Consider the following 14514-nt stretch of genomic DNA (forward strand, 5'->3'; position numbering starts at 1 on the left):
AAATAAAACGAATCGTTTAAAATAATCGGTTGAAAACAGGTTAAAAAAACTACTTAAAAAACGATGTACTTAAAACTATAAGCATATACAAAAAATATATAACTAACATAAATACAATTTAATTACAAAAACATGCAACTAACCTAAAAATAATTGAAATCATCCGTTGATAATGGTTGTCATGTCAACAATCAGAACACATTGCGCATGCGTGAATTTTCAACGCAAGTTACGAACGCAAATGCGTGAGTTTTTCTACGCCAGTTGAGGTAACGCTATGCAGATTAGACATTTTTAATTTCCTTTATTCTGTTTTATTTTAATTCAAAAGTACTTAAGAATGAATCCGAAAGATCGATTAATTAACAATTTTTAATTTTAAATGCATCAAACATTAAGAAAATAAATAGAATCGTTTCAAATAATCAGCCGAAAAATCTTAAGCCTAGCCTCATGACTGTTGGGAAAAAAAACTGGGAAAAAACTGCCAAATGAGTTAGTTGGAAACTAACTCATTTGGCGGTGGGGAAAATGAAAAGATCTTTTTGGCGGGAAAGTTAGTTTTTAATTAATAATTAAAATTCTAATTAAAAATTCAAAAAAAAGGACTATCCTATCTTTTAAGTTAGATCAAACTGCACACGGTGTGCAAATTTGATTAAAATCGGTTAAGTAGTTTAGGAGTCCATAGCGGACAAACAACGTGACACGTAATTTATATATATTAAGATAATTTGTTACATTGTTAAATTTTCTTTTCTGATTTTATTTCATATTGAAATCATATTTAATTTTGTAAAGAGGACTATAAAATTTTAAATAGTGCTGAATACATTATTTTTGTTGAGCACAACATTCTTATGGAGTAACATAAATTGTTTTATGTAGGGATTATATTTAAATTGCATTTTAATTTGTTTTTTATTTTGTCTGAATTTTTCTCTTTTTAATAATAGAGGGCAAATAGTAAAGACATATACCATCAAAGCATTTTATGAAAAATATTAATAAAAAAAGTCGTTTAAAATGTAATGAATTTTTTGGGCAGTAAAAGTAATAGCCCCTGCTTTCTAACTTTTTTCTCAAAAATCATTTCCTTTCTTTGCGCTGGCATCAGACCTCTTTTGGATCGTAGAAGAATGTAAACTGATGCAATTCCTGGACAGCATCTAAGAAGCGTTTCCAATATAACCTAACATAAGGAAAAAAGAGGAAAGAAAACATTACTTTGTACTCTATTAAATTCCAAAAACATACAGATTGATGAAAAAAATTCAAACAATGTTAATCCAGAAAGAAATGTAAAAGTTCCGATATGTTAACTTCTTACCTGTTATAGATTCCAGATTTCTAATAATTTAGTCTCAATAGAATTTTTTTATATATATATTCGCGCAAGTAAATTGTCATAACCATTAGGAAATTCAAGTCTTTCCATTGTTGGTATATTAACTTACAGAGCCACATTTTATAATAGATTATTTTTTATAAATGTAATTATCTTCCTTTAATTAATTCTTAATAATTTAATAAGTTAAGAAATCATTAGAATTTTTATTTGAAGAAGAAGCTTAAACAACTTAATTATTCTTTCATTTTATTATCCTAGTTTAATTATTCTTCTTTTATAAAAAATAATCTGTTCTTCTTTTATTTCGACGAAAACTTCAAGGAACTAAAATTTTTATTTAATTTTCGTGATCTCATTTTGAACGCTAGATTTTACAAAAATGCAAACGAACGGAGAAGCATATATTCTTTTCGATGGATTTTGTTAAAAATTTTATAAATACTATTTTTGAGTTAAAACTTCATAACAAATTTCATTCCAGTAATTTGTTTTTAAATTATCATGGTCTTGTACACATGGACACACATAATCTCATATTTTTTTAGGGGAAAAATAGACTTTTATAGCTCTAAATCTCGGAAAGTCATTTCGAATTCATGAAAAGAGAAAATAATAAACTTATTTTTATATTTAACTATATGTATATCGTTTCGCTTTCCAGTTAAAATACATCTATTGAAACTCCTTTAGAAATTGTATTTATTCAAATATCATGCATATTATTCTGAGATTTATCACAATACATGGCATGGTATCTGTCGTATTTCATATTCTTTTAGAATTTCACTTCTTTGAAGCTATCGGTATTTTAGATATTTTTTACATGACAGGAATTTTCTATATATCTTATAATAAAAAGAGTTTTAAAAATAATGTTAGATTTGCAGCCATATTGAAAACATTTCTTTTGAGATTTTTATCATTTATAAGCAAAAATAATATGAAAGTGGAATGAAAAATAATAAAATGAATGGAATTTAGAATTTAAAAAATAATTATGAAAAATTCAATAAAAATGGTAAATTTTCTTTTTTTGTATGTAATTAATACATTTTTCTTATTTTCATCCATTATTTATATTAATATTTGTTTATTTCTAAAATTCTTTTCCCACGATATTTTCCCGTTATAATAAATGGTTTTAAACATCTTTTAGTATTGTTAGTATTTTTATTCACAACAGCTCTGAGGAAAAAATATAGCACTCTTCAGATGCAAATAAACACCATTTTCGAATTTGCACTAAAGATCATTTGGCAAAATAGAAATACATCAAAATGAAACACTTCGAATATGGAGAATTTCAGAATAATCAATTTCTTTCTGCTTTTCTCTAGAACATTTGAAAAGGAAATGTGCTAAATTGTGTATGAATTTTGATATTTTATGTAAAATCTAATGCATGAATTACAGCATCTGTACACTGAAAAAAAAATTGTTGATCTTCATTTCTGTATTCCCGAAACGCGAGCTACTATTGCATACGATTAAGGCATTTATTTTTCTTTCCACTTAAGCAGTTAATCAAAGAGATCACTTACACTTTTTCTTATAAGTAGTACACATACACAGAGAGAGAGAGATGCTGTGCATACAATGGTTTTCTTCTATGTGCTGCTAATGCTCCATACTTTATTGCTCCCCTCTTTGGAACTTAATGTCATTTTATTACTAATCTGGTAAATATTTTCGTTAGTATCTTATTTACACCTATGTTCATAAATTAAGGATAATGCAAGTTCGGGGGAAAAAAAGTCAGGAACAAAACAAATGTGACTTATTTGTAAAGCCTATTTATTAAACAAAAGGTAAAGAGAAAAAAAGATGCTATATGTTTGATATCATTAATAAAAATTTCGATTTTTTGCTCCCTGGAGCAAATTACAAAAAAAAAAAACTTATTACAAAAACCAATATTACATGGTTGGTATGATGGGTAATAAATAGTATGTCTCCCAAACGATGCAATATAGTCCGAACAACGCCTAGGCATGCTGAGTATCAAATTATCGATCTGATATAGGGGAATATTACACCACTTATCAAGTAATGTACTCCGAATTCCGGTACACATGTAGGAGGTGGTTGACGGGCTGCAACTCGTTGGCCAAGTATGTCCTACACATGCTTTACTGGATTCAAGTGAGAATGCTGGCCAGTCCATACGAGTGATATATTTCGATCTAAGGCATTCGTTTACCATGTTTGCAAGGTGAGGACGGACGTTGTCATCAATAAACACGAATTCTGCGCCCATGGGGCCCAAAAAAATGTACATGTTGTTCCAGAATGACGTCCCGATAGATTTAGCCTATCATGGTTCCAATTTGAACATGCAGGTCAGTTTTCTGAAACCCAAAATGCACCACCGTAACGGTGTCATTCTGTGATGTTTTCTTGGTGATAACGGGTACCTGACGATCTCCATATGAAAGTCCGGCGAGAATCAGACTCCACGCTAAACCTGGACTTGTCGGAAAACATCACACAAGCCCACTGTGGCGGTGTACACAATGAAGGCTCTCAACTCCAGGCTAATTGCAGGCGACAGTGAGTTGCAGTAGCGGAACACATCTGACAGGCCTAAGAGCATATAGACCAATCTGTCTTAAGCTTCTGTACACGGTCTGCCTTGAAACTGTAGTACCAGTATTTGAAGAGAACTGACGAGACAGATCTGATGCTGTGCTCCGTCTGTTTCTTTTGGCAGTTTAACCGGTTAGCCAGTGAGGACCAAAATTTCAAAATTATTTACAGCAACAATGCATTTGTATAAAAAAAATAATCGCGAAGGACATCTGAGTACTCATACATAGCTCTAACCATGACCCTCAATTTCTTTTAAGAAATTGTATCTAATATTAGGGGGGAGGACATTAAATATTTTTTGTTCCTTAATGTTTTTATAAGAAATATATTATTTTATCACTTCCTTCTTCGCAGAATATCGCTGAGTTAAAATTCATTTGCGATTAGTCATTATTGAAAAATGAACAAAGTCAACCTTCCTTTGCTCTCTCTCTCTCTCAAAAATATTTAATCTTTTACTGGGATGATATATTTGCTGATTAAATATTCGGCGTAGAGCTCAGACAAGATAGTAAAAACCATTTAACGAAGAGAATTAATTTAAAATATCGAGTTTTATGCAATATTTTTGAATAATTATTTACAGACATAAATATAAAAATAAATATTAGATTAAGTAATTCATGAAAAGATTGTATAAATTTATTAATGAGAAACTGCAGCAATTGGCAAAGCAAAATTGATCTTTTCGAAACATTTATCCCAGCTATTTATCGATCGAACTATGATACTAAAATTTTAATGCACATTCATCTTTCTTTGAGAACTGCTATCAGGTAGTTTGAAATGGCATAGAGGAAGCAGAGGAATTGTTGTTACTTTATGGCAGGGCAAAAGTTTCCCAGCAATGGATTATTCCAGCAGTGACAATGCATTTATATGAGCACGTCGACCATTTATCTCACTTTGATTATGTCGTCTCTGTAAATTTATGATCAAAATGACGATAGTTTTTTTCTTTTCAATTAATTTGTTTGATAACAAGCTTGAGGGACTAAAAATTCTAGAGAATATAATTGGTAGTCAGGCACTCCCTTCATTATGAATAATAGGGCGTCGCAACATATTGAATTTTGCGAATTCCTTATATAATATTTTGCATAATACATTCGTTGATTTTTAAGTTGTCTTATTCACTCAAGAATAATGTGCTGTACTTATAAAGTTGTTAACAATGTGGTAAAATTCGATTTCAAAAATGAAATTGATGTAATTTGTTCTTGAAATGTGAGTGTTTAAATTAAAATTTAAATAATAGATATAAACTACAATGAGCACATTATAACAGAAGTTAATAAGAATTCATATCTAATGATACTTTATTCATCTCATAAGACATTGTATTAATACAGAAAAAAAAACGATATTGCCAGGGAAATGCTATATTGAAATTCCAAGACAAATATTTTATCACAACCTTTAAAATGACTTACGATTACATCGTATTTTGTTATGCGGCATTCAGGAAAAATGTTTTATACAAGAAATTAAGATTAAAATAAGGGTAAGAATATTGGTCTTACCGTTCCCAGAAAACCTGATGCTCCTGTCAGAAAGACAGATCTACCTTTGAAGAAATCGGACACTGACTGGATGTCTCTTTTCTCATTTCTTTGATCCATATCTGCTCAAAAAATGCATTTTATTTTACTAATTTAGTTTAATACTACAGGGTGATTATAATTCAAGTAATCTTACTAAAACTTATAGAGAAACCCTTCTAATTGGCTGTTTTGTTGAAATATGTTATAAACATTATTTGGACCATGATGAAGTAAAACTGCAACAGCAATTAATAGTTTAAATTTCGACATCACATAAAAAGGTGGTGCATTAAGAACAAAAACACAAATGTAATGCCTAAAACTGTATTTAATAATATTATTTGCTCAATGCGCATTCCATTTGCGTTATTGACGTGTTTAATACTTATTATAATGTGTTCATCAGCAGTACGAAATGTTTACTGAGGAATTTTAGTAACATGGTGTGTTATTCTTGTTTCCAACCCAAGCTTTTGTAATAGACATGACCTTCCATGAATTTTCCCAAACAAAAGGGATTAAAATGTGAAGAACGAGAAGGCTAGACATTCAGAAGTAGTATCGACATACCCGATTGCTTCTCAACTGACCAACTTCAGTCGTTCTGGAAATATGAAGTGCTATGCTATCTTGCAGTAAAGAAAAAAAAACTTTCTTGTTATTCAGATATGATTTGCTGTCGTAAAAGCTTGCAGTAAGGGCACCAGTGAACAGTGCAACATTTGGACCTATAATCAGTGTTCTCCCCAAACTAATTGGAGAGAATGCAATATTATTACAGTTCTCATGAAACAACTTGATCTATGAAACTCAGTTTTTCTTCTCTTAATGTATGGTGAATAATTGTTGACACTGACTATAGTGGCCAATAATTTAATTATTTTTATCTTTTTGTAGTTTTGTTTTCTCTTTAATTTGTATAATACATGAAACAAGTTCCAATTAAATATTTCAACCAGAATTGTTGATTATTACACTTCTTTGATTTACTTTAATTATAACCACCCGGTGCAAATAAAAAAAGAAATCACTTTAGAAGATTAAGTCATTAAATAATTACCAATAATCATAGATATTGGCCTTTTGTTACTTATGTAAATAAATAGCAAGAGATAAAAGAAAGACAAAGTTACAAAAATTACACTATCATCGAAGATTATAGCACCTTTTATTCAACAGGCAAACTACCTATTGCTGAAAGGCGAATTTTGACTCGTGGAAAACATTCGAACAATATCTTGTATAAACCAACGCATCAAAAAGAGAGAATTATGTGCTCATACACGTAATAAACACTCATTTTCAGAATGAATAAAAAAATCAATTTTGTTCTTTTCTAGTTGAAAGCGGACTTTCATCAAGTATTTTCAGTTGAAATTGGCATAACGTTAAGTTTTAGTCCAATTATTTTTTCCAAACATCTTCATTCTATTCTTTATCTAGAATTGCTTAGTAACTATCTTTATTATTTGCCTAAAAAGCTTCATTTAACTATCAAAACCATATTTTCAAAATAACATTCTATAGACGAGATGCATTACAAAAGTTAAATTTCTCAGAAAATGTGCAATTAAATTAAGTAAATATTTGTTCAATATTATTTATAAGGCTAAAAATTTGATTATTTGTTAGGAGTAAGCTGATTATGGTTTACACTTTAATTAGATACCTCATAACATTTAATTAAAGCTTTTTATATCATTAGTGTTTTATAATACAATTAAATTGCATGTAAACAATTCTGCATCTAGGCGTTTTTTTAAAAAAACCAAATCATTTATTCTCCTAGTAAATAAAATAATCATATATCCATTCCAGAAATGATTATAAGAAAAGACACAAAATTATAGAAAGTAGTGTTTATTAAAATTACTATGCTTCTATTTAAAAGAGAATATTTAACATAATACAAAGTGTTTGTTAAAATGATTTCATAAATGAATAATTTACAATTTTTAATGAGCAAGCCTTAAATATAAGGATTAATTGAATAGCAAATTATTAGTGCACTAGGGTTTGCAGATAATCACAAATTTAGTGGTTCAGCATGTAAATTATATGATTGCTTGTTTTTTTCTGTGCCCTCGGAATAATGGGGATGTGTAATAGACCTGAAAAAACGGAATGTTGGTTATGGTTTCGTAAAATTCATTCTGACGTTTCGAAGACTAAAAACAATACCGCCAAAATAAACACTGCTTGCACTATAAACTATATTATACTTGCACTTTACATATATATCATAATAACGAATTGATCATATTAATAGAAAGAAAGAAAATTAAGAAGTTTCCAAAGTACTAACCACGGGAATTTACATACCAAACGAAAGGAACAATTTCAAATTCCAAAGTATCGAAGGATAGACCGATAGAAAATTTGTAAAAAAGTGGACTTTTGCGTGTTTCGAAATTAATCTATAACGATGAATTCTTCCCTGATTAACCGTATAGCTTTCCTTATTTCACATAATAATTCATTCTTTTCTACTAACTTAAACCTGTATTGATATTTCAAAAGTCTTATCTAATTTTTCAGTAAGGACAAATTTAGGAATCAATTCTGATACAATTTTTCAGTCTGGGAAAAACAGCAGCAATAGCTTAGCTATATTGCTTGAATATCGCCATTTCAAGAAATTGCTGAAAGGACCCACGCCGAAAAATTAAGGAGATGATTATATGGAATTCGAAGAGATTGAGACTTGGGGGGTATGCTGCCAGGAAGAGGGAGGAAACTAGTTGCGAATGAAACTATCGAAGAAGTCGCAACTGCTGTGGTTGAAAGAGCCTAAAGTTTCATCTATTCTTCAGCAAGTGCTCGATCGGTGTCACGAGAATTGGTGATTCCATGGTCGTTAATACGACAAATTCTGTTATCCATTTTGAAATGGTATCCCTATAAGATCCTCGTGTTGCAAAAGTTGGAACCTCAAGACCTTTAAATACGCTATGAATTTGCTTGCCGATTTTTGGCTTGAACGGAAGTTAATGACGCGCGGCCTTGGAAAATTCTACGGTCAGATGAGGCACACTGTTCTTTAGATTGAGCTGTGAATAATCAAAATTACTGCAAATGGGGTACTTCACATTCTAATGTCCTGCACCAACAAACACTACATTCTGATTATGGACTGCATGGTTTAGATTTATCCTCGGACAGTTTTGCGTTGAAACTCTCACTCCTCAAGGTCTTAACACGTGATCTGTCATAAGTGAACTGTACAGCGAACTTCCTCAACAGCAGGGCATTCCTACTTTACAGGAACGGAAATGTTTGCAGATAACTAACTGTATTCATGAGAGATGGAGTAGCACCTCCTTATTGGATGCCAAGTGAAAGAAATGCTTCGAGATAATTTTGGCGAGAATCGTGTAAACAGAGCTTTTTCGGATGCTTGGCCTCCCGGTTCACTCGACAAATTCCTATGATTTCTGGTTGTGGGGATTCATAAAAGATCTACAGTGCCCGAAAAAATTATAAGGACACGCGAAAAATCGCCAAATCTAGAAGCCTTGTTTACAGAACCGTATGCAAATTTTTGCAGCAAAAATAGAAGTAAAACTAAAATATTTTATGCGTAAAGTAATTAAAATTTTCAATTTTAAATCTGCTAAAATTTAAATTTTGATTTTTAAACTTCAATGAAAACGGAAAAAAGTATAAGGACATTGCTTTTTCTCCAGTAATTATTGAAAAAGTTGTATATTTGAAATCATAAAATGACAATTCCGAGTTAAAAGATTCATTTGTGAAAAGAATTTCCCACTCGGCGACTTTCAGTGTGAATTTTTAAACGATGCCCAAAGGAACTCAACTTTCTGACTCTGAAAAAGGAAAAATTGTTGCTTTTCGAGAATGTGGATTAAGTGGATGGGAAATTTCAAAAAGAATCAAGAGATCTAAAACGGTGGTTTATAATTTTCTAAAAAATCCTGGGATGTATGGTATGAAAAAGCGAACTGGGAGACCAGAAATTCTCACTCGTCGACAAAAAAGAATGATTGTAAGGAGAGATTGCGAGAAAAGAGAAGCCGCGAATGAAGTTAGACAAAATTTGAGTTTACCATGCTCAACAAGGACTGTTCAAAATGTTTTGAGTAAACATCCTCAAGTTTCTTATGGGAAATTAGTGTCACGCCCCCCTCTTACAAATCATCATAAGAAAAGAAGAGTTTACTTTGCCAAAAAATACATTTCTCTTGGTCAAAAGTGGGCTGATGTAATTTTTTCGGACGAAAGAAAGTTCAATCTTGATGGACCTGATGGTTTTCGTTATTTTTGGTATGATCTGCGAAAGAAAAAGGAAGTGTTTTCCAGGCGTCAATATGGTGGTGGCTCGGTTATGATATCTGGCGCTTTTGCGGGAAATGGAACCACTCCAATTGTATTTATCAACCGTAAAATGAATTCGGACAGGTATGTTGATGTTAGGAGAAAGTTTGTTACCTGAAGCGCCACTAATTACTTCAGGGAACTATATTTTTCAGCAGGATAATGCTTCGATACACGTTTCTACGAGTGCAAAACTCTGGTTTGAAGCTAATTCTGTAAATTTACTTGATTGGCCGACGAGAAGTCCCGATCTTAATCCAATCGAACACTTATGGGGACTTCTAGCCCGAGTAGTTTATAAAAACGGCACACAGTATCAATATACACAAGATCTTGTCGCCGCTATCAAAGACGCTTGGAAAAAAATATCTGTGGACATTTTAAAAGATCTTTCAGGATCTATGACCTCTCGGCTTATTCAAGTGATTGAAAAAAAAGGTAGTTTTCTTGATTATGGAAACATTTTTTAAGTATTTTACAATATGTCCTTATAATTTTTTTCCGTATTTTCTTTAATGTTAAATTTTGTAAAATCAATATTTTGAAGCTAAATTATGCTTTTTATGTAGTATAAGTGTTATCACAAAATTATGCAGCAGAAGTAAGAAATATAAAAAGTTCATTTAGGTGAAATGGTAATAAAGCATATTTTCATGCAATTACATGTTGTCCTTATACTTTTTTCGCACACTGTATTTACAGAGGAGGAATTATTACTTTACCGGAGTTGAAAACCAGCATTACATGTCATGCTACTGAAATCCGTCGAGAATTTCTTCGCTTTACCATTGAATGCAGTATGATGCACTTTCAACACGTGATTGTTGTCAGTGGAGCACACGTTCAGCACATTCTGTAACTGAATAAATTTTAATGATTCTGACAGATTTTTTGTTCTTCTTTCGGCGTAACAATTTCCCCTGGTGGTCACCAATTAAATTATTGCATATATCTTTTTCCCGAGGTCCATACAACGTATATACCACATTTCATTAAAGTCCGAACTGTGAAAGGGAGAACGGACACTATAGAACTCTTCTCAATAGGGTCACTTTAATTATAACCACCCTGTATAATGGAATGCTGTTATAACTTTAAATAGTCATGGAAAAAAATGAGAATGGGGAAAAATTAGAATTTTGAGCTACTTCTTTGAAACTTTTATTTCTATTTTATTGTAAATGCAATGTACAATTTCCAGCCTCTTTGTAAGATGAAAACTCAAGAAGAAGCGTAAACAGCTTAACTAATCAAACTGTATATTATAACCGATAAAATGTTTTAAAATAATTAATTTAAATAAGAAAGAAACCAATTTTTACTATTTTGTCACAGTTTTATTACGTCAATCTTTGACTATAAGAAAATTATTAATGAAGAATTTGCTTTAACTGGAAAAAAAAATATTCTAGACATAAAATATATGGCTGAAAATACAAAGTGCTGAATGCAAATTAAAACAAAGTATTCATTACTTTTTATTTAATTTCAATATAAATTGTATTTTGCAAGACTGATAGCACTGAAATAGTAAAATTTCCTCAAACATAATATTAATCATTATAAAATTAATTTAATATGCAAATTTGATAAACAATTAGATTTTTTAGTCGTATTATTTGCAAATTCGTTTTCTATAGCAAATGACATTCAAGCGACTAAAGTGTCAGTAAAGAAATTAAATTCTTTAGTTAGATAGTAATCTAAAATGTAAATACAATTTGTGTTCTCTTTTATCATTTAGTATAATTAGTTTCCTCTAATTTTATATAATTTTTACAAAACGTAAAAGAATTTTCTTTCAAAAATCTAATTTATTAAAATGCTTTATAGTTAAATGAAGCTCAGTAAAATTTAAAAGTACCTTTACAACTAATTTTGCAATTTTTTAATATAAAGTTATAAAATATAGCGAATCCAAATATTTAGCTGTCATTGATTCATTTCACTAACATTTGACGATAGACTAATCGAGTCGGATTCTATTTCGAAAACAGGCAATGGTATAGAGTGGCTATCTTATTATGACTTTATGTGGAGGTCTGAAAGACACAGTGTATCTCACACAGCTCTTAACATTGGACGACTTGAGAGCAGCAATTGAAACCGAGGTCAAGGAAATTGGAACAGATATTGTGTAGATAAAATTGCGAACTTTTATTCCAGACTTCGCCATGTCATTTGTTCGAACGGTCGACATTTCAAAAATCTTTTTATTGAAAGTTCTCATTGATTTTTCACCCCTCATTTCTTGAAATTTTCATAACACAATCTGCACACTTTAATTAGACTATGACGCTATATTCGGGGATCCTACACGATGTACATCAAAATATTCGTCTTGATGTGTTCTATCCCTATATGTAAATATTAGATTCTGCACACCTTGTGGGATACCCTGTATTTTCTCACAGAGTGATAATTGGGGGTGGGAAAAATAAGTAACTGACATTTATAAGCAAATTTTCCCCCTTTAACTGATTTGATCTTGCTCTTAAGAAAATAAAAAAAGTTCGCTTAGATTTTTCAGGTTTATGACAAGAATTATGTTAAGATTAATGTTAAGTTGCATTCTAAGGACATTTTTATTTTTACATTTAAGAAGAAGATTTAAATCAAAACTTTAAAAATTCACAAACAATTAAACGCTAAACATGGTTTTTTCCTAATTGTTACATTATCTGATTTTGTTTCATATTTTAATACTTTAAAAAGTTTTAATGCTTCTAGATTGCTTATAATTCATCTTATTTTTCACTGTTATTTTGTCTTGAATTCACTGAATCCGACTTTATTTTATTTGCTGAATTTGCCAATTCTTATTGGCTTATTATGTATCAAAAGACGGAATTAAAATTGTCATATATTTTATACTTTTAGAGTGTATTATTATTAAAGCCAAATATCTTAAAAACTTTTAACAGATTGAATATAAAATTAGAAAATGTTCATTTAGAAGAAACGGAATAAGCTTAAGTAGAGAAGCAGGTACTGCGACTAATTTTGCATGTATAAAATTGAATATCCATTTGCTCTTTTGTTTGAACCTTATGCAATTTCCTTTTCCTTAACGGAATCAATTTGGTGCTTACATTCCTAACTCCCTCATAGGATTACTGGCTTTATTAAAAATTTCAATAGCTTATTTGAAAGTGAAGGGGAGCCCATATAAATTATTTCGAAACTATCTTAAAAATAAATAGCATTTCAGTAAAATCAATTTAAATCATAAAATAATTCTTTGATTTTTAAACAATTGTTTAATGATAATTTGAGCATAAAATTTATCAAATGCTTTTTTGGCGAAATTTTTATTTAACTCTTTAATTAATTCATCTATTTTATCAATGTTAAAATTAATTTGTGTATCCAGATATTATCATTTTAGCATTTACTGTCTAGAATAAAAGCTAACATTTTAATATTCGTGTACAGCAATTTACATTAAAAAACCTCTTAGAATTGTTGTATTTCTTTAGAACTACTTGAGCCAATTTCAGTTCAAATTTCAGCACGTTTAAAATTTTCACATATTCAATTCAGTCATTGCATATCTATTCTTTGCTATTTTTTTCTGTTTTGGTTTTTCATTGACCGAAATTTTACTTTACTTGATAAGTTTAACAATATTTTATACTTCATCGGAATTGGATTCAAATTTTTGAACTAAAATACTTTTATAATGAACTTTTATAATAAATAATGAACTTTTAATATTTCTTCTTTCTAAAAATCTTTGATATATCAAAATATTCGAGATTTAGAGATTACAAATACTTGTATAAATAAGATAATTTATAAGTACATGTAAAATCCTTTTCTAAATTAAATGGCATAAATATAACAAAAGCAATCGAGAGCCCATCTTATTTCATAGTTATTTGTTTTCTCAAAATTAATTTTTATAACATTTCTACAAAATCGTCAAATAGAAAATACCTTTTTCAATAGAAAAGTGTACTGTTTAATTTATGTTAGGAAATGTATCATTATTTGAAAAATCTGTGAAATAACTTACTTATTTCCAAAGACGCAGCTGTGTGTCCTGTATTTGCTGTAAGTTATGAAGCAATTCTTTCTTTATCGTAGAAATGAAAATAAATTGTTTCGTTGTTATGACTTTAGTTTTGAGCCAGACAACTGTTTAAATACATATTTACGAACCGCAATTCAAGAAAACGCTGATAGCTTTATCATTAAAGTTTGCAATGTCTATATTAAATGTGGCTAAAGTTTTCATGTAACATTAAAAAAAATCTCATTCTTTACTAAAATTAAAAATACACATAAACTATGGAAAGTAACAGCTGCTTCAATGGCTTATGGATGTTTTTCCTTTGGAAAATCTCTTAAACATGTTGCAATTTTTATTTTACAGGTACATTAAGTAATCACGTAAAGAGGATTGCATTTTCCTTGTTTTAAGAGTAGAAACATCAGCATCCATTCTTTTCCAGATCGTTGTTCATCTACTAACAGCAGAAAAATGTATATATTTTCAATCAGCATGTTGCTTTAATAATTGTAAAATTGTTTTTATGTTTCCCTACATGACATTGATGATGTTTCAGTCCTTTTGCCTTTGTCTGTTACTTTGAGAATATGAAAATTTACTATCTAGAAATATATTTAACATGAAACGCATTTTGAATATAGGGGGGGGGGCGAAAGAGTTAGTATGAATTTTGTATATTT

The 14514-nt window shown here is 30.0% G+C and overlaps 1 protein-coding gene across 4 annotated transcripts in view; it reads right to left on the reverse strand.

The window, feature by feature from the left end:
* The window catches only part of LOC129976420 (fatty acyl-CoA reductase 1-like), a 50924-nt gene extending 36950 nt beyond the window's left edge, over positions 1-13974 (reverse strand). For all 4 annotated transcript variants that reach the window (XM_056089980.1, XM_056089978.1, XM_056089976.1 and 1 more), the window contains exons 1-3: positions 13838-13974; positions 5464-5564; positions 1076-1192 (exon numbers count right to left, since the gene is read on the reverse strand). In XM_056089980.1, coding sequence (XP_055945955.1) covers positions 1076-1192; positions 5464-5562 — 216 coding nt within the window. In that variant the 5' untranslated portion in view covers positions 5563-5564; positions 13838-13974. The remainder of the gene's footprint in view (positions 1-1075; positions 1193-5463; positions 5565-13837) is intronic.
* Positions 13975-14514: the final 540 nt, after the last annotated feature.

Source organism: Argiope bruennichi, chromosome 7, assembly GCF_947563725.1.
Source record: "Argiope bruennichi chromosome 7, qqArgBrue1.1, whole genome shotgun sequence".
NCBI lineage: Eukaryota > Metazoa > Arthropoda > Arachnida > Araneae > Araneidae > Argiope > Argiope bruennichi.